Raw genomic sequence first — 19,363 nt, forward strand, 5'->3', positions numbered from 1 at the left:
ATTCTGGTGAAGATGTTCGTGCGTGCCCTCGTGTGTGGGCCAGACTTTGGTGTCGCTTTGATGATCAAGGTTACGTAGACTCTTTGTGAGACAGAGCTGAGTGTGTGTGAGAGTTCGAGAGAAAGAAACAAAAGAATCTCACAAACTGGGATCGAGGCTGTACAATGAATATATACCACTTTGAGACTGGATGGCAGTGTGTGTCTGCATCTGTGTGTGTATGTGTGTTTGTGAAAGTGAAAGAGACACACACTTCTGGATGTTTCTAAGACTATTTGGATGACCAGTGTGTGTATATATATATGTACTGGAGACAGGAAAGACCCTATGACTGGCATGTGTGAACCTGAGAAGGAGACAGCAAGACAGACAGACTCAGGTGTCAGTTTGTGGGACTTTTTGGATGACTGGTGTGTTTGTGTATGTGTGTGTGTCTCAGCATGTGAATTACAGTGAGACAAAGAAAACTTGACTGGTCAGTGTGAGAATCTGCGTGCCTGGGTGAGCCGGGATGTGTGTGATGTGTGGAGTGTGAGTGTGTCTCTCTCTCTCCTTGAAGGGGGTTCTGCCTCTGAGAATGTAAAAGGTCTTGAGTGTGGCTGGGCACGGTCGCTTACGCTTGTAATCCCAGCACTTTGGGAGGCTGAGGTGGGCGGATCATGAGGTCAAGAGATCGAGACCATCCTGGGAAACATGGTGAAACCCCGTCTCTACTAAAAATACAAAAATTAGATGGGCGTGGTGGCACAAGCCTGTAGTCCCAGCTACATGGGAGGATGAGGCAGGAGAATCGCTTGAAGCTGGGAGGCGGAGGTTGCAGTGAGCAGAGATCACACTGCTGCACTCCAGCCTGGCGAAAGGGCGAGACTCTGTCTCAAAAGAAAAAAAAAAAAAAAAAGAGGTCTTGAGTGTGTACCAGGCGCCGTGTGGCTGTGTACCTGTGTGTCTGGGATACCTGGGGTGTGCGTCAGTGTCCAGCAAGCACTTCAGTGCAGCACGCTGGTGCCATGACCCTGACTCCTCGATTGCTACTTCCCAGTCTGGCAGGCTAGCCTCGCCATGTGTCTGGGCGCCACTGTCTGTGGGTCACTTGTATAGCTGACATCCCCCACCCGCTTTGGGCCATGTTCCTCACTCTTACTACCCCCCCCAGCCCCAGAACAATGGCTTGGTCTGAGCCAAGGGTGAGTCAGCCTGCAGTCTGCCTCCGTCTGGTGTAAATAGGAAAGGGTGTGGGTTGGGGTGGGAACTAGGGGGCGGGGTAGGGGGAGGTGGATGCCCCAGGAAGAGCAGGCCGAGGGTTTGCATCTCTGTGAAGCTTCCTTCAAACTCAGGAAGTCCTTGACCTCCCATCCCCTTGTAGTTCTTACAAGGTGGCCCACAGGGGCTTTTTGGGGGGTTGGTTAAGCCCCCAAAGAGTGTCTAATGATAACAGCTGACCCTTATACAACCCAAGTGTCAGGCACCATTCTAAGCACTGTTTTGTTTTGTTTTGTTTTTTCTGAGACAAGAGTCTTGCTCTGTCACCCAGGCTGGAGTGCAGTGGTGCGATCTCGGATCACCGCAACCTCTGCCTCCCAGTTCAAGTGATTCTCATGACTGAGCCTCCTGAGTAGCTGGGATTACAGGCATGTGCCACCACGCCTGTCTAAGTTTTGCATTTTTTGTAGAGATGGGATTTCGTCATGTTGGCCAGGCCGGCCTCAAGTGATCCACCCGCCTCGGTCTCCCAAAGTGTTGGGATTATAGATGTGAGCCATCATGCTTGACCAAAGTACTTTATACATACATGTTCACTTAATATATGAAGTAGGCAATATCATTATTGATTGTCCCTGATTCCCTGCTAAGGACACTGAGGCATAGAGAAGGCTCAAGATTTGTTCAAGTTCTCTTAGACGGTGGTAGTGGATGTTCGGAGTGTTGAACCCAGGTGTCTGGCTTCAGAGTCTCTGCATTCTGCTAAATTTGGTGTGTATGGAGTGATCAGCTCTATGTGTGAGTCTTGGAGGAAGGCATAAAATGATGACAGTTTTGTTTTTGTATTTTTGATATTAAAAGAAGATGAATATATTAAGTAGTCGTTCAAGACTTTGCGCTTTGATGGAAGTGTGTTATAAAACCATAAACATGTTTTTTAAAGTGTGTGTGGTGAGGCACAGTGGCTCATGCCTGCAATCCCATCACTTTAGGAGGCCAAGGCGGATGGAAGGCTTGAGCTCAGGAGTTCAGCCTGGGCAATATAGCGAGACCCTGTCTCTACAAAAAAAATATACAGGCCGAGTGTGGCAGCTCATGCCTGTAATCCCAGCATTTTGGGAGGCTGAGGCGGGTGGATCACCTGAGGTCTGGAATTCGAGACCAGCCTGCTAACATGGTGAAACCCTATATCTACTAAAAATACAAAAAATTAGCTGGGCATAGTAACGGACACCTGTGATCCCAGCTACTTGGGAGGCTGAGGCAGGAGAAACACTTGAACCGGGGAGGTGGAGATTGCAGTGAGCCGAGATCGCACCATTGCACTCCAGCCTGGGCAACAAGAGTGAATCTCTGTCTCAAAAAAAGAAAAAAAAAGTAGCTGGGCCTGGTGGTGCACACCTGTAGTTCCAGTTACTCAGGAGGCTGAGGTGGGAGAATCACCTGAGCCCAAGAGGCTGAGGTTGCAGCGAGCCACGATCGTGCCACTGCACTCCAGCCTGGGCAACAGAGCAAGACCCTGTCTCAATATAAATAAATAAATAATAAAAAGTGTGTGTGTCTGTGCTTTTCTTCAGCTAGGTTAGGGTCTAAAGTTTCAAGCAGATTTTCAACATCAGACAGCATTTTAGAATCCTTAGGGTGGCCGGTGGTGGTGGCTCAAGCCTGTAATCCCAGCACTTTGGGAGGCCGAGGTGGGTGGATCACGAGGTCAGGAGATCAAGATCATCCTGGCCAACATGGTGAAACCCTGTCTCTATTAAAATAAAATTTAAAAAATGAGTTGGGCGTAGTGGCGCGTGCCTGTAGTCCCAGCTACTCGGGAGGCTGAGGCAGGGGACTCGCTTGGACCCAGGAGGCGGGGGTTGCAGCAAGCCGAGATTGTGCCACTGCACTCCAGCCTGGTGACAGAGCAAGACTCTGTCTCAAAGAAAAAAAAAAAAAAAAAAAAAAGAATCCCCAGGGTGGATCTGGGCTGACGCAAGGGAGTGTGTGTGGCCCTTGGGCAGGTACCTGCCTTTTTTTGCATTTCAGTTGCTCCATGTATGTATGACCTGGATGGATTGAATCTAGGGCTTTGAGATCCATCACAAAGGGGGGGAGGTTCTTTGTGTGTTCTGCCCTTCCCTTGGGGTTAAGTGCTGGGTAGGTTTTTATTTCGTGTAGTAGAAACGCAAGTGCAGTGTGTGTGAGTGTGTGTGGGTGTGTAAGTGAGAGCATGTGTGTGAGTGTATGTGAGTGTGTGAATGTGAATGAGTGTGTGAGCATGTGTGACTGTGTGTGTAAGCGTGTGTGTGAGTGGGGGGTGTATGTGAGCGAAGTGTGTGTGAGCAAAGTGTGTGTGAATGAGTGTGTGTAAGCATGTGTGACAGTGGGAGTGTGTAATCGTGTGTGTGTGAGTGTGAGCATTGTGACTGTGTGTGTAAGCGTGTGTGTGGGGTTGTGAGTGTGTGAGCATGACAGTGTGAGTGTAAGGATGTGTGAGTGTGAATGAGTGTGTAAGCATGTGTGTGAGAGTGGGGTGTGTGCGAGTGTGTGAGAATGTGTGTGTAAGCATGTGTGACAGTGGGAGAGTGTGTAAGCGTGTGTGTGTGAAAGAGTGTGAGTGTGAGCATTGTGACTGTGTAAGCGTGTGTGGGGGTGTGTGAGTGTGAATGAGTGTGAGGGTGTGAGCATGTCAGTGTGAGTGTAAGCATGTGTGTGAGGGTGTGAGCGTGTGAGACTGTGTGTGAGTGTGCCTGTGAGAGTGTGAGTGTGTGTGAGTGTGTGTGTGCTTGTGCATGCGAACGTACTAGGCCCAGAGTGCCCTTTCAGTTTCTCCACTGTCATTTCTCACATGTTCTCTCTGCTTTGGCTACATTGACCAAACTGCTCAGTAGCCTCTGAGTATGCCATTTTGTCTTCCTGGGCACACTTGCCTGCACTTTACCTCGCTCATTCTTCTCTACTGCTCTGGTCGTCTCTTCCAGGAAGCTCTTCCTGACCTCCCTGGGCTGGGTCCTTTGTGCCACCTGGGCTCCAACCACCAACCTTTGGACTTCCCTGTCCCAGCCCTGACCACTCTGGGTCATCACCGATGTGATGTCTGCCTCCCTGGCTGGGATATGAGAACCAAGGAAGCAAGGTTGGGACATTTCAACCACTGCTATTGTCCCCATTTCTGTCCAGCACAGGGCTGGCATAGAGGAAGTGCTCAGAGAATGTGTGTTGAATGAATGAGTGAATGAATGAATGACAGGGTGTCAAGCCAGGAGTGGAAGGAAATGTTTTTTGTCTCCTGCAGTAGCTTTTCCATTTCCTGCATTCCTGTGGGGTTCTGGGAAGTCCTGGGGACAGGACACAGGGGGCTGTGTCCTGCTTCTCTGAGTCAGCAGCCGGCTCATGCTGTATGATCTGGAAGTTGCATGCCAGGAGTGGGGATGGGGGCTGACCACATGTCCAGGGGCTGAGGAGAGACGCTGGCTCCTGTTGCTTGTCTGAATACTGTTTGACCTGGTAGGGCCAAGGTCTGTTCTGCCTTCTGGGTTTCCCAGCTGCCTGGCCTGTGGGGTGTGTCATTGGGTTGGGAGGGGACGACATGTCTCGTGGCACAGAATGTGACCCAGGAGCAAGGAACCAAGTGTCCTCGAAGGAACATTCCGAACAGAGGTCTTATCCATACCTTGTGGGCTACAGGGGAGTGGGGAAAACTGGGCCAGGGTGGAAGAGAAAAGGAGGAGGTGTGCCTGGTTCACTCGATTTTTCTCTAAACCTCTTGCCAAAGCTGCTTAGTGAGATGGGAGGCTGGGGGCAGGGTGGATGGTGGAGAGAGAGAGAAGAGGAGAGAAGAGAGAGAGAGCAGAGAGAGAAAGAGAGAGGAGGAGAGAGAGGGAGGAGAGAGGGAAAGATAGGAGAGAGGAGAGAGGAGAGGATGGAGGGGGGAGAGAGAGAGAGAGAAAGAGAGAGAGAGAGAGAAAGAGACAGAGAGAGAGAGAGAGAGAGAGAGAGAGAGAAAATGAGCGTGTACTGACCCTGGGCTCCAGCTCTGGTGTTTGACCTAAAAAATCCAAGGGGATTAAGGATGAACTAGAACCAGCACTGGACCAAAGATGCAGTTCAGGAAGCCTTCCCTGGAATCCTAGATGTCGATGCTTGTCGGGCATTAGTCTTGGGAGGGAGATAGGGAGGGGTGAGAGATTTTGGAGGGAATAGAGAGTGGAGGGGGCTTGGAAAATTTATGGCTGGGGGAGAAAGATGGAGCAGGAGGAGAGGCAGAAAAGGGACTGGGTTTGGAGGAAGGGAAGAAAAAACCAGGAGGGAGATGAGACTTAGGGGGAAAAAAAAAAAAAAGAGACACAGGAAGGGAGAGACAGACAACCAGAGGCAGAAAGAAATGGGTGACGCCAGCAGAGGAGGACCCCAGTGAGAGGGGGCTAGTAGATATTGGTTGAATGGATGATTGAACAGAGTTCAGAGAGACAAGAGGAAAGGAAAAACGTGAGGCTATGAGAGGTGGAGGGAAGGAAAGGATGGGGAGAGAGACAGGAAGACAAAAAGAGAAGAGGAGGGGAGGGACAGGGAAAGCAGAGGACAGGTGAACAGGACAAGAGATGGGGGATATCCAAACAGAACCAGAGAGATGGACAGACAGAGGCAGACAGAGGGGCAAGAGACAGAGGGAGGCGGAGGGGAGCAAGAGATGGGAAATCGGAAACAGAATGAGAAGGAGACATAAAGAATGACACCGAGACAGAGAAAACCAGTGAGACTGGGCAAGAGGGGGTGACAGAAATCCAAAGCGGGGGGGCACATTTGTGGAACACGGCTGGCTGGCCCCCAGGCCCCGAGGGACGCCCTGACACCTGCCTCTCTCCCCACCCTCGCTCCTCCAACTGACCAGAGGGGGCAGGTGTGTGGGAAAAGACACATCTGCCAGCGCATCATGCAAATGAGCTCATGAATATGCAGTAGGTCCATTGTCTTGCCCTGCCCCCACCCCCATCTGCTCGGCCAGGCCCCTCGGGCTGGGGGCAGCTCTGTCCCCTTAGGGGGAAGGGAGGCCCCCTCCTCACCACTGTCACTGTCCCTAGGGCAGACTTTCCCCCTATCTAGGGCCCAGGTGGGAGGGAGAAAAGGAGAAAGGGAGGAAGGGCAGGGAGGCCTAGGGCAGAGACCTGGGCCGGGGCTCACCAGGGTAGAAGTCTTTGGACTTGGAGAGCTTGATGGTGGCTCCCGTCTCTTTCTGCAGCTGCACGATGGTCTGCCCGCCCTTGCCAATGATGGAGCCCGCCGCGTAGCTGGGGATCAGCACCTTCAGGAAGTATTCGCCTTCCTCTGCGGGGGCACACAGGGTGGAGGGGGGTGAGCGGGGGAGGGGTCTTCACCTTTGGACGGGGTGAGCAGAGGAAACCCCAGGGGTCACAGTAGCAGTATGGAGAATAATACAAATAATGATCTTCATTCACTCATTCATTCATTCAACAAATAGTTACTGGGCACCTGCTATGTGCCTGGCACTGGTCTAGGGAAACGGCCAAGAAGAAAATAGACAAAGCTCCCCGATTTGTGGGCAAATGAGGCAAATAAGGCCGAAAGAGTTTTAGTGATTCAGCCAAGAGCTCGCACAGCTAGCTACATTCTTCTAGGTGGGGAAGACAGATAGTATATTTCATGTCAGATGGTGGGACTCCTAATGACACAAGAAAAAGCAGGAAAAGGGGGTCAGGGAGGGTGGGAGGCTGCAGTGTCAGAGAGGGAGGCCAGGGAAGCTCTTCCTAAGAATGTGGCATGCTTTATTCATCATCACACACTTCTGCAGCACCTGATAGGTGCTACACTGTTCTAGGTACTTTCCAAATACCAGTCCTTTGAATTTTCACACTTATCCTATGAAGGAACCCATCATACAGATGAGGAAACAAAGGTGAAGAAATCACCCAAGGACACTTGTAGATGGCAGAGCTGAGACTTGAAGAGTCCGTGCTCTGAACTATTATGATCAGCAGGCTATGGAGGAAGGAACAGAACCACGTGGCTAGGTGAAGGACGAGTGAGTGCAAAGGCCCTGGGGTGCGACTGTGCCTGTGCTCTTCCAGAGGGACTAAGGAGGCCCCTGTGCCTGGGGCTGAATGAGAGAGGGGAAGAGTGGGAGGAGATGAGGACAGAGAGGGGTGCTGGTGGTGAGGGGTGATGGGGCTCGCAGGCCACGGCGAGGTCCTTAACTTTTACTCCAAGTGAGATGGAGCCACGGGAGGGACGTGGCCTGACTTAGGTTTTAGGAGGATTCCTCTGATGCCCATGAGGGGAGCAGACCATGAGAAGCAACGGTGGGAGAGCTGGGGGCCCAGTGAGGTGGCGACTGTGATGGTCCAGGCAGGAGGTGACGGAGGTCTGACAGGTGGAAGCGGTGAGCGGGGAGGCGGAGGAAGGCTGGATGCTGGGGATACTCCAAACACTCACTTTTGACCAGGCGCTGTGTTGAGTGCTTTGTGGGCTTGATCTCGTCCGTTCCTCACAACCTCACGGTGAGGTGGGTGGAATGAGCTCCATTTTTACACAAGAGGAAACTGAGGCACAGAGGGGCACAGAGAAGTGAAGGCACCAGCCCACGGTCACTACCAGCCCAAGGACATGAACACAGCTACCGGGCTCAGATTCAAATCCAATTCTGATTCAGTCTCCTCCCATCATTGCTTAACACCCTCCACTCCTGGGGACCAACACAATGAAGGACAGCCTCGAAGACCTAGATGCAGTGCCAGTGGCAGCTTGTGGAGTTTTGGCCATTCTTTGTTATAGGCCAATTTTCCTTTTCTTTCTTTCTTTCTTTCCTTTTCTTTTCCTGAGACACGGTCTTGCTCTATTGCCCAGGCTGGAGTGCAGTGGTGTAGTCTCAGATCACTGCAACCTCAGCCTCCCGGGTGTAAGGGGTTCCCCTGCCTCAGACTTCCGAGTAGCTGGGACTACAGGCGCCTGCCACCACACGCGGCTAATTTTTGTATTTTTAGTAGAGATGGGGTTTCGCCATGTTGGTCAGGCTGGTCTCGAACTCCTGATTTCAAGTGATCCGCCCATCTCAGTCTCTCAGAGTGCTGGGATTACAGGCGTGAGCCACCGTGCCTGGCTGCCATGTCCAGCTAATTTTAAAAAATGTTTTTAGTAGAGACGAGGTCTCCCTATGTTGCCCAGGCTGGCCTTGAACTCCTGGGTTCAAGTGATGCTCCTGCCTCAGCCTCCCAAAGTGCTGGGATTGCAGGTGTGAGCCACTGCACCTTGATTATTATAAACCAGTTTTCTTGACCGTGTGAAAAGCATTTTGTTAATGCAGTCTCAAGGCAAGTATCTAGCCTCTCCTGCCCCTGTTGCCCCTAAGTCCTTTCAGGGTGGAAATTCTGGACCCTTCTCAGTGTAAGAAGATCCTTTGTGGCCGGGCGCGGTAGCTCACGCCTGTAATCCCAGCATTTTGGGAGGTGGAGGCGGGCAGATCACGAGGTCAAGGGACCGACACCATCCTGACCAACATAGTGAAATCCTGTCTCTACTAAAAATACAAAAATTAGCCAGGTGTGGTGGCGTGTGCCTGTAGTCCCAGCTACTCGGGAGGCTGAGGCAGGAGAATCGCTCGAACCCAGGAAGCGGAAGTTGCAGTGAGCCGAGATCGCGCCACTGCACTCCACTCCGGCCTGGCGACCCTTTGTGATTTGGCCCCACCCACCTTTCCAGCTTCACTTCATCTTCCTCCGTGGGCCTCAGGTTCAGTGGACTTTTTCTTCCTTAAATGTGCCCTGCTCCTTCCTACCTTTGGGCCTTTGCGCATGCTCTGTGCCTGGCAGCTTCTCTTCCCCTCAATTTTTTTTTTTTTCTTTTGAGACGGAGTCTCGCTCTGTCGCCCAGGTTGGAGTGCAGTGGCGCAATCTCGGCTCACTGCAAGCTCCGCCTCTCCGGTTCACGCCATTCTCCTGCTTCAGTCTCACGGATAGCTGGGATTACAGGTGCCCGCCACCATGCCCAGCTAATTTTTGTATTTTTAGTAGAGACAGGGTTTCACTATGTTGGCCAGGATGGTCTTGGTCTCCCGGCCTCGTGATCTGCCCGCCTCGGCCTTCCAAAGTGCTGGGATTACAGGCGTGAGCCACCGCGCCCGGCCCTCCTCAGTCAATATCTTTTGTCCTTTAGGTCCTCACTCAAATGTTGCTTCTTCTTGGAAGCTTTCCTTGAACCCCAAAGATGGGATGAATCCCCCCGTTTCATGCCTTCAGAGTAACTGATCACAGAGGTCCACTGTGGACCACATCCATAGAGGTCACCCGTGTCCCAGGGACTTGAACAGTGTCCCCAAAACTTGAACAGCACATAGTAGGTTTGCAATAAGCACTGGGAAAAGAAAGGGAGGAGTCAGGCCATCCTGCTTCCACATTTTAAGGTCTTAAACCATTCCCCAATGGTTTTTCAACTTTATCTTTTAAGCTAAGGAAGCCTATTTTCCTTCCTTCCTTCCTTCCTTCCTTCCTTCCTTCCTTCCTTCCTTCCTTCCTTTCTTCTTTCCTTCCTTCCTTCCTTTTCCTTCCTTCCTTTTCCTTCCTTCCTTCCTTCCTTCCTTTTCCTTCCTTCCTTTTCCTTCCTTCCTTCCTTCTTTCCTTCCTTCCTTCCTTTTCCTTCCTTCCTTCCTTCTTTCCTTCCTTCCTTCCTTCCTTCCTTCTTTCATTCATTCTTTCTTTTTTTTTGAGACAGTCTCGCTCTTGTCACTCAGGCTGCAGTGCAATGGCGCTATCTCAGCTCACTGCAACCTCTGCCTCCTGGGTTCAAGAGATTCTCCTGCCTCAGCCTCCCGGGTAGCTGGGATTACAGGTGCTCACAACCACGCCCAGCTATTTTTTTTTTTTTTTTTTAGTAGAGATGGGGTTTCACCATGTTAGCCAGGCTAGTCTCAAACCTTGGCCTCTCTAAGTGCTGAGATTACAGGGGTGAGCCACAGATCCCAGCCAGGAAGCCTATTTTCAATGTCTCACGTAAAACCTCAACATATAGAACAGATAAAAGAGAAACTGCTCTAACTCTCCCTGATTTCTCTCTGTCGCCCAGGCTGGAGTGCAGTGGTGTCATCACAGCTCACTGCTGCCTCGACCTCCTGGGCTCACACGATCCTCCTGCCTCAGCCTCCCAAGTAGCTGGGACTACAGGCGTATGCCACCACTCCTAGGTAATTTTAAATTTTTTTGTAGAGACAGGGTTTTGCCACATTGCTCAGACTGGTCTCGAACTCCTGAGCTCAAGGGATCCGCCTGCCTCAGCCTCCCAAAGTGTTGGGATTACAGGCGTGAACCACCACACCCAGCCTCTGCCTGGTCTCTTAAGATGAAAGTTCTGTGTTTCTTTATGTGTTTAAGATGGAGGTGTAGGAAGAGGGGCTAGATGTGGCTTTGCAGGCATGGGGAAGGGTCCAGAATTAAGGAGTTTCCCTGAAACCAAGGCAATCCTCTTAAACTTGCTTAATCAGACCATTAAGCCTATTAGGTAATTAACCCCTCTCTGGTGCCTTCCTACCAATCATCCTGAACCCTACTGAATTCATTCTCTTCCATGGACTCACGGAGATGTCCTCTTCCCCACCCTCACCCTAAACTTGTCACAGATACAGGGTACTTTATCTCTGGAAGGCTCAGAAAGATGGGGAGGGAATTCTCACTAATCCCTATGACTCCATCCTCTCTCTGCGTCTTCAATTTCACTCGCCATCTTCTCTCCAGCCAGAGCATATTCTCCGCTTCCCTCTGAGGGTGGAAAGTATTCATCTTCTCTGAAGAAAACTGGGGTCACCCTCTTCCCCATTTTCTGCCCCCTCTCTCGTACTTCTTCAAACTGTGCCTGAGAATTTTTGTATGAAACAGCAGAAGCAACTCTAGACTAAGAGTGACATTTGTGGTCGGGCACGGTGGCTCATGCCTGTAATCCCAGCGCTTTGGGAGGCCAAGGCGGGCGGATCACTTGGGCTCAGGAGTTTGAGACCAGCCTGGCCAACATGGTGAAACTCCCGTCTCTACTAAAACTACAAAAATTAGTCGGGCCTGGTGGCACACGCCTGTACTCCCAGCTACTCGGGAGGCTGCGGCAAGAGAGTCATTTGAATCTGAGAGGCAGAGGTTGCAGTGAGCCGAGAGCGGGCCACTGCGCTCCAACCTGGGTGACAGAGTGAGACTCTGTCTCAAAAAAAAAAAAAAAGAAGTGAATTTTGCCACTAATGGGCTCTATGCCCTTGGGCAAGTTGCCTCACCTCTTTGGGCCTCAGTTTTCCTCATCTATAAAATGGGAATCGTCATAGTGCTACCTCATGGGGTTACTGTAATTAATGAAAGAGAAAATGTAAGGAAAGGTACTTGGGATGGTCCCAGGCACATGGAGGATTTGAGAAATGTTAGATATCATCATTATCAGTATTGCCTACACCATGAACACAACTTCAGTGCTTATCACAGCATCAGACACAGAGCAAGCACCCTACACGTGGGGTTTGTGGGTTGGGTTGAGAGGTAGGAGAAGGAGGGGCAATCCCACTTTGTTAATCAACCATTTCCCTAGGGGGCTGTCCCAAACTTTTCCCTTCGTCTTGGAGGAGGAATGTCCTCTCACTGATATAAGCGAGACCTTGTCTCCATTCTCTGCACTCAGCCTCTCTCTAATTCGTCTTTCTCATGCCAACTTATAGAATTTTGCCCCTTTTATGTCCTTCTGTACTGGAATTATTCTTTCTTCTCTTCTTCTCTCCTTCCTTTCCTTCCTCCAACAAATCCTTCCTGAGCACCCATGACCTTCCAGTCCTTGGTTCAGGTGCTGGGGATGCAGCAGGGAACAGACAAGGTCCCTTTCCTTTAAATTCCTTTTAAAATGCATTTATTTACTTATTTATTTATTTATTTATTGTATTTTTAGTAGAGACGGGGTTTCACCCTGTTGCCCAGGCTGGTCTTGAACTCCTGGGCTCAAGGAATCTGCCCACCTTGGCCTTCCAAAGTTTTGGGATTACAGGCGTGAGCCACCGTGCCCGGCCTAAATGTATCTATTTAAAGAAGAAATTAGGCCAGGTGCGGTGGCTCACACCTGTAATTCTAGCACTTTGGGAGGCCGAAGCAGATGGATCGCCTGAGGTCAGAAGTTCGAGACCAGCCTGACCAACATGGTGAAAGCCCATCTGTACTAAATACAAAAAATTAGCTGGATATGGTGGCACATGACTGTAATCCCAGCTACTTGGGAGGCTGAAGCAAGAGAATTGCTTGAACCCGGGAGGCAGAGGTTGCAGTGAGCTGAGATGGTGCCACTGCACTCCAGCCTGGGCAACAAGTGCGAAACTCCGTCTCAAATAAAAAAAATAAATAAAGAAGAAATTTAAAAATCATTGCTAATAATTGGAGCTTGAAGGGCTGGTTATGTTTTGTTCTCCCTAACGTACATTAATATAAACATACGATGTTCAAAAATTTAAAAAAAAAGTTTGTCCATGGACCACCTTAAATAATCTTGTTGTATTAAACTAGTGCAAATCTGACTCCTGGAGACCCCTCTTCAAGTGAGTCTCCTATGGACAGTGATTGGCTAAGACCTCCCCTGCAGAGACTCAGAACTTGAATTCCCAGGAGTCCCCCATTGTGAGCATCAGTTCGTGCCGGTCCTTCCCAGAATTTTCTGCACATCTTTTCTGTTTGGGGGAGTTTCCTACCATGTGAGTCCTACCTCCCCAGAAAGAAACCAGGTCTCTATTGATCAGCCTTCCTTGCAGCAAGGGCAGACACGTGACCTCAGCTGAACTCAGAGCCCTCAGCCATCACGCACGCCCACCCTGTTTGAACAACCAAGGCACTGCTTGTGAGAAAGTTCTCCCTTCTAATGAGGCAGAATCTACATACCAGAACTCCGCACCCACCCATTCCCATCCCACTCTTCACTCTTCGCTTGGGTCCAGGCAGCTCCCTCTACCCAATGGCAGAGTCTGAAGAACCGAAGATAGCAAGTTCAGGTCTCCTGATTAATTTCCTGCTGCAATTTCAAACATTTCCACCTTGGAAAGGTGCCATCTTTCCCCTTCTAGTCACTGAGTCTCTGCTCTTGCCCCTCTGTACCCACCCCCTCAGGGATGCTTCTGACGGCTTTCAAAAATCCCAGTGCTTTGGCAGGCTGAGGTGGGCAGATCACCTGAGGTCAGGAGTCTGAGACCAGCCTGGCCGACAAGGTGAAACCCTGTCTACTAAAAATACAAAAGTTAGCCAGGCATGGTGGTGGCATATCTGTAATCCCAGCTACTTGGGAGGCTGAGGCAGGAGAATCGCTTGAACCTGGGAGGCGGAGGTTGCAACGAGTCGAGATTGTGCCACTGCACTCCAGCCTGGGTCACACAGCAAGACTCCATCTCAAAAAAGAAAAAAAAAAAATCAGCCAATACTCCCTTCCCCCTTCCATAAATAACCATTGCCTACCCAAGAGATTTATGGTGTTGTAGTAAGAGTGGCCTATTTTAGTGTCAGAGAGTTCACCCTCTAAAGTGGCTTTGATCTTGGGGGTCATGAATGACAAAAGTAAAGCTGAAGGGCTGTGGGTTGTCGAGGTGTTGTTTTTGGTGTTAGTCTGGATGCAACATCAATGTTAGGTGTTGCCCTCATAGCACTTCATGGTTTTGTTTGGAGGCTGGGGATGGGAGAGCTGGCATGTTCTATGAGGGAGGCTGGGGTTTGACATCGGTATCATCATCAGGAGCCTGTGGGGATGCTGCTGGCAGAGGATGGTGAGGGTGTGGGGTGGGAGCAGTATGCCAAGGAGGCGCGGGACTTCAGACATGTGATGTGTTTTTGTGAATGGCGGTGTTGCCTATTTGGTGTGAAATGCAATACAACTACAGTGTGCTTATGTAGGGATGAGATGCTGAAAGGTGTGATGCTGCCTTGAGTTGTGACTGTCTCTGAGTGAGAGAAAGGCAGATGGGCCACAGTTTTCTTGGAGTGAATCACCATTGGATGGTGAAAAGGGAAAATGACATTCTCAGTGGCACTTATATAATAATAATAATGATGATGATGATAGCGACTGTTTACTGAGCACTTACCATCTACCAGCCTTACGCTACGTACTTCACATACGTAATCTCATCTAACGCACACAACCCGGAGAGGTAGATCTTCCTGCCTCCATGTTTCAGACAAGCAGGCTGAGGCCCAGAGCAGTGAAATAACTCGCCCGAGGATTCCACACCAAGCACATGACAGTGGCAAGACATGAATCCTGAAAGATCTCATTCTAGGAGGGGCTCTTAACCCTGGTGATGTTGACTTCATGATAAAGAATGTGGCCAGGCATGCTGGCTCATGCTTGTAATCCCAGCACTTTGGGAGGCCGAGGTGGGTGGATCACCTGAGGTCAGGGGTTCGAGATCAGCCTGGTCAACATGATGAAACCCCATCTCTACTAAAAATACAAAAATTAGCCAGGCATGGTGGCGCATGCCTGTAATCCCAACCACTCGGGAGGCTGAGGTACGAGAATTGCTTGAACTCGGGAGGTGAAGGTTGCAGTAAGCCGAGATGGCGCCACTGCACTGCAGCCTGGGCAAAAACAGAACAAAACAAAACAAAATAAACAACAACAACAAAAACAAAGAATGAGGGATATGGCTGGGAATAGTGGCTCACACCTGTAATCCCAGCACCTTGAGAGGATGAAGCGGGTGGATCGCCTGAGATCAAGAATTTGAGACCAGCTTGGGCAACATAGCAAGACCTGTCTCTACAAAAAAATTCAAAGAATTAGTCAGGTGTGGTGGTGCACACCTGTAGTTCCAGCTACTGGGGAAGCTGAGATGGGATCATCACCTGATCCTAAGAGGTCAAGGTTGCATTGAGCCATGATTGCACCACTACACTCCAAGCCTGGGTGACAGAGTGAGACCGTCTCAGAAAAAAAAAGAAAAAGAAAAGAAAAGAAAAAAAGAGGGACGTTAGGAGCAAGATCTGGCTGGTGTAAGCTATGTTGAGGGTGTGAGATATGTATATGTGTCTGTATATGGGTTTTTATTTTTGGGGGGTTGACAGAGGTGGGAATATAGTCAGGAGTACGGGGGTCCATTATTATTGCAGCTTAAGAATTACGATCTGTATCAAGGGGGGCCACCGTTGCCAGACTGGGGTCATTTATTTCTGCAAAGAGTCCCTGACTAGAGTTTCCGTCCAACCTCTTCACCCAAGTCTTCCTGCCCTTAGTGTCTTGTTTTCCTCCCAGCAGCACCTGCCAGCCACTCGCAGTGCCCAGAAGCGAGTGTGAACCGCCACCATCTCCTCCATTTCTCCCATCTGCTCCCAGAGGCGGGCAGGAGGGGCAAGAATCTCATCTGTCCAGTAGGGTACTGCTTTCTGGGACATCCAGGAAAAGCCCTCACTCCTCTGAGCCTCAGTTTCCCCATCCAAAAATAAGGTCCATTCTAGTGTCTCCCCACACAATGGAGCCAGCCGCCTGAGTTCACATCATGGTTCTGCTGCTTATCAGCTGAGTGACGTTGGGCAAGTGACTTAACCTCTCTGTGCCTCAGTTGTTCATCCGTAACATGGGTTAACATCATAGAATTGTTGTAGGGATTAAGGAATTGATCCATGTCAAGCACTTCCCATGACAGTTCCTGGCATACTGTAGTATCATAAGTCTAGCCATTATTATAACTGATTATTATTATTCCATCATAGCATGTTGGGAGAATGACAAGAAATTGCACGTAAGGCATTAAACAATAATATAGGTAGCTATTGTTAGTATTATCCTTGCGGTCACTTTTTTTTTTTTGAGATGGAGTTTCGCTCTGTTGCCCACACTGGAGTGTGGTGGCATGATCTCGGCTCACTGAAACCTCTACCTCCCGGGTCCCAGCAATTCTCCTGCCTCAGCCTCCTTAGTAGCTGGGACTACAGGTGCCCACCACCATGCCCCGATAATTTTTGTATTTTTAGCAGAGACAGGGTCTCACCATGTTGGCCAAGCTGTTCTCGAACTCCTGACCTCAAATGATCCACCTGCCTTAGCCTATCAAAGTGCTGGGATTACAGGCGTGACCTACTGTGCCCAGCTCCTTATGATAATTTTTATGTGCCTATATGGCAGATGAGGACACTGAGGCTCAGAAAAGGGGATGGGTTGAGACAGCATCCCCCAACTATGAATGTATATTATTGAAAGAAGCCCTCAATTTTGGGGTCAAAGTCCTGGACCCTTGCCCAGCCCTGCCCCTGAGTGTGTTTCTGTCAATGGAGGCCTGTCCCTCTGCATCTCCCGGCCTCAGTTTCCCCATGGGTAAACAGAAGTGGGGTGGGAGACGGTCTGGAGGAGATGGTCCCTAAAGGCTCATCCTAATTTCCCCGCTGTGGAGGGAGGCAGGATAGCACAGTGGTTTTGTCCAGGAGCTCCAGAACTAGGCAGCCCAGGGTTGGGTAAATTCTAGCTCCATCACTTAGACACCATGTGACCTTGGGCAAGCGGTTTCACTTTGCCGAGCCTCAGTTTTCCTCATCTGTAAAAAGATGCTCAAATAATCTCTCCCAGGGGTTGTATTGAGATATTAACCCATATCTCAGAGTAGTAGGTGCCACGTAGGCAGATGTGACTGTTACTAGCAGCAGTGGCATCAGTGTTAAATTGTGCTGCGAAGTGATCAGATTCTAAGCATCTCAGTCCCTTTAAGAGAAAGGTGGGAACCCCCTAACCTCTAGAGGTTAGTGGGTGGAGGGCTAGACAGTCTGACTGGGCTCAGGGACCTCCTGGGTCCCTGATCTCTCCAGGACTGGGAACAGCAGTGGGGCAGGAAGGAGGGAAGGAAGTCAGGGACATATTCATGTGTGTGCTGGGGGTGGGGGAGCAGGAAGAAGGACAGGAAACTCCCTCCCATCCCCTCCCCCAACTTCCCTTTCCTCCAATTTCTGCTGGACACCCTCATGGGCATCCAGGGGGTCCCTGATTCCTGTCCCACCTGGGTGGAGGTCGGGGAGGGCTAGGATGGGAGGAAGAAAGTTGGCTTGTATTCATCTGCAGGGAGGAGGTGGGAGGCCCCCACCCCACCCACTGCCAGGCCTGACGGAGAGGAAAGGGTGCACTCTGCCTGAAGCCATCCCTCTCCCATCCGGAGGAAAAGACCAGAGGAAGTGGAGATTTTGGCAAGGTGACCGCGGGGAGGGGCTTGTCCTCTCTGGGGTCTCCCTCCTACCAGGGAGCTAGGGGACTGGGCTCTGAGGACCCCAAGAAATCCCACCTCTTCCCTGAGCCCTCCACAGCAGGGCATGCACCTAGAGCTCCCAGCTGGGCTTTTCTTTCTCGGGTACGCACACCTCCTTGGGTCACACACCCAGGGAGAGCCCCTCTCTTCCCTCACACCGCCTTCCATGGTGTCAAACATTCAGCAATCTCCAATACACAAGGACACACACACACACTCTCCCTTGTCAAACACACGCAGAATCATCCCCATATCTCTGGTGTCACACAGTCAGCCATTTCACACACACACCTCTCCTTGTTACACCCATACACACAGCTGGGTGTCATACGCACACGTGCCCTGTCACATGGGGACCCATCCTTCCTTCTCCTTTTTACACACCCTCGTGCGTTTCACCCACAAGCCCCAGTCTTTCCCTCGTCATACACCCACCTTCCCTGTTGCACACACCCCCTCTGATGTCACTGTTGCACACCTCCATGTGTCACACCCAGCCACAGCCTCTCTGGAGTCACACCCACACCCTTTCCTTGTCACATCCCCTCACCAGCTTCTCTGAGTCCCACCCCACCCCAGCCACGCCTGTGTCACACACACTGGACCCCTTTCCTCTGATCTACACGGCCTCTTCTGGCTCACGCCCAGGACCAGCCCATTCAGCGTCCCCCACACACCCCCTTGCTTGTCACACACACCCTCTCATGTGTCACACTCTGCCACAGCCCTCTCGGGGGTGACAAGCACACACCTTTCCTTGTCACACGTACCCGCTGGAGGGTCTCAAATATGGAGCCCGACCCCTGTCCCCTTTCTCATACACCCCCTCTATGCTGTCATATTCCTGATCCCTAATGTCACACATCCAGGCCGTAGAGGGCACACATACACACACGCACACACATACATACCTGTCCTAGTCTCACATTCTCCCACCTAGCTTTACACACCACCCTTTCCTCCATTTCACCCCACACACCCACCCAGCCTGTTCCCACGCACGATCCCGCCAGGGCCACACAAGCCTTCCTCTGGGACAACCCTTGTTCAGGACATCCCCAGGGAGGGAGGCTGGGAAGCTCCCGGTCCACAGGCCTCTACTCCTTCCCCTCCCCCAGCCAGGACACGCGAGCCCGGGGAACACCCCTGCCCCGAAAGGGTCACATCACACACCCCTCAAGGACACACAAGACATCTGCCCTGAGGCTCTCACGCCCCCCATCCTCTGCGCCCCCCAAGGACACTTATCACGCCCTCCCCCCCAATCCCTCTTCTCGCAGACAAAGCTCCCAGCCCCGGGCCTCGGCGAGAGGAGGAGGGGGTCCAGCCCCCTCCTCAACTCTCCGCTCTGTCCCCCACCTCGGGGAGGGGTGTCTCTCCCCTCCCCAGAGCCCTTGCACCTGCCACGGGAGGGGGGGGGAAGGATGGAGAAAGGCGAGGCCCCCTGCCCGCTCCCCCGCCCGGAGCCGCAGCCCTTTCTCACCTCCCGTGTTGCTGCGCTTGGTGCAGACCACCTCGGGGGGCGTTTCGAGGGGCCTCTTGCGGGAATCCGGGGCCTCGGGCTCCATGGGGGGGGCCTGGGGCGGCGGCTGCTGCTGCTGCGGCGGCTGCGGCGGCGGCGGCGGCGGCTGCTGTGGCGGCGGCGACGGCTGCTGGGGAGGCTGGGGTTGCGGCGGCGGCGGCGGCGGGGGCGGCGGCGGCTGCGGGGCCGCGGAGGCCGTGAAGAGGCCGTGCACCGCGCCGGCGGCCATCATCCTCATGGTGGGGGGGGCAGGGGGCGGGGGGCGGGGGAGGGGGAGGGGAGGGGACGTGGGAGGGGGAGGGGGGGGGGGGGGGGGAGGGGGGAGGGCGGCTGTGAGTAGAATAGCAGGGCCGAGGGGGGGTCTCCGATAGAGCCGGGAAAGAACTGAGGAGTGGGGTCTCTCCTGGGACCACAGAGGCTGGGGACTG

At 51.8% G+C, this 19,363-nt stretch overlaps 1 protein-coding gene across 1 annotated transcript in view; it reads right to left on the bottom strand.

Moving 5' to 3' along the window:
- NOVA2 (NOVA alternative splicing regulator 2) overlaps positions 1–19,023 on the bottom strand; it is a 41,535-nt gene extending 22,512 nt beyond the window's left edge. The window contains exons 1-2 of the mRNA XM_025367506.1: positions 18,897–19,023; positions 6,370–6,513 (exon numbers count right to left, since the gene is read on the bottom strand). Coding sequence (XP_025223291.1) covers positions 6,370–6,513; positions 18,897–18,981 — 229 coding nt within the window. The 5' untranslated portion in view covers positions 18,982–19,023. The remainder of the gene's footprint in view (positions 1–6,369; positions 6,514–18,896) is intronic.
- Positions 19,024–19,363: the final 340 nt, after the last annotated feature.

The sequence above is a fragment of the Theropithecus gelada genome, chromosome 19 (assembly GCF_003255815.1).
Source record: "Theropithecus gelada isolate Dixy chromosome 19, Tgel_1.0, whole genome shotgun sequence".
Lineage (NCBI taxonomy): Eukaryota > Metazoa > Chordata > Mammalia > Primates > Cercopithecidae > Theropithecus > Theropithecus gelada.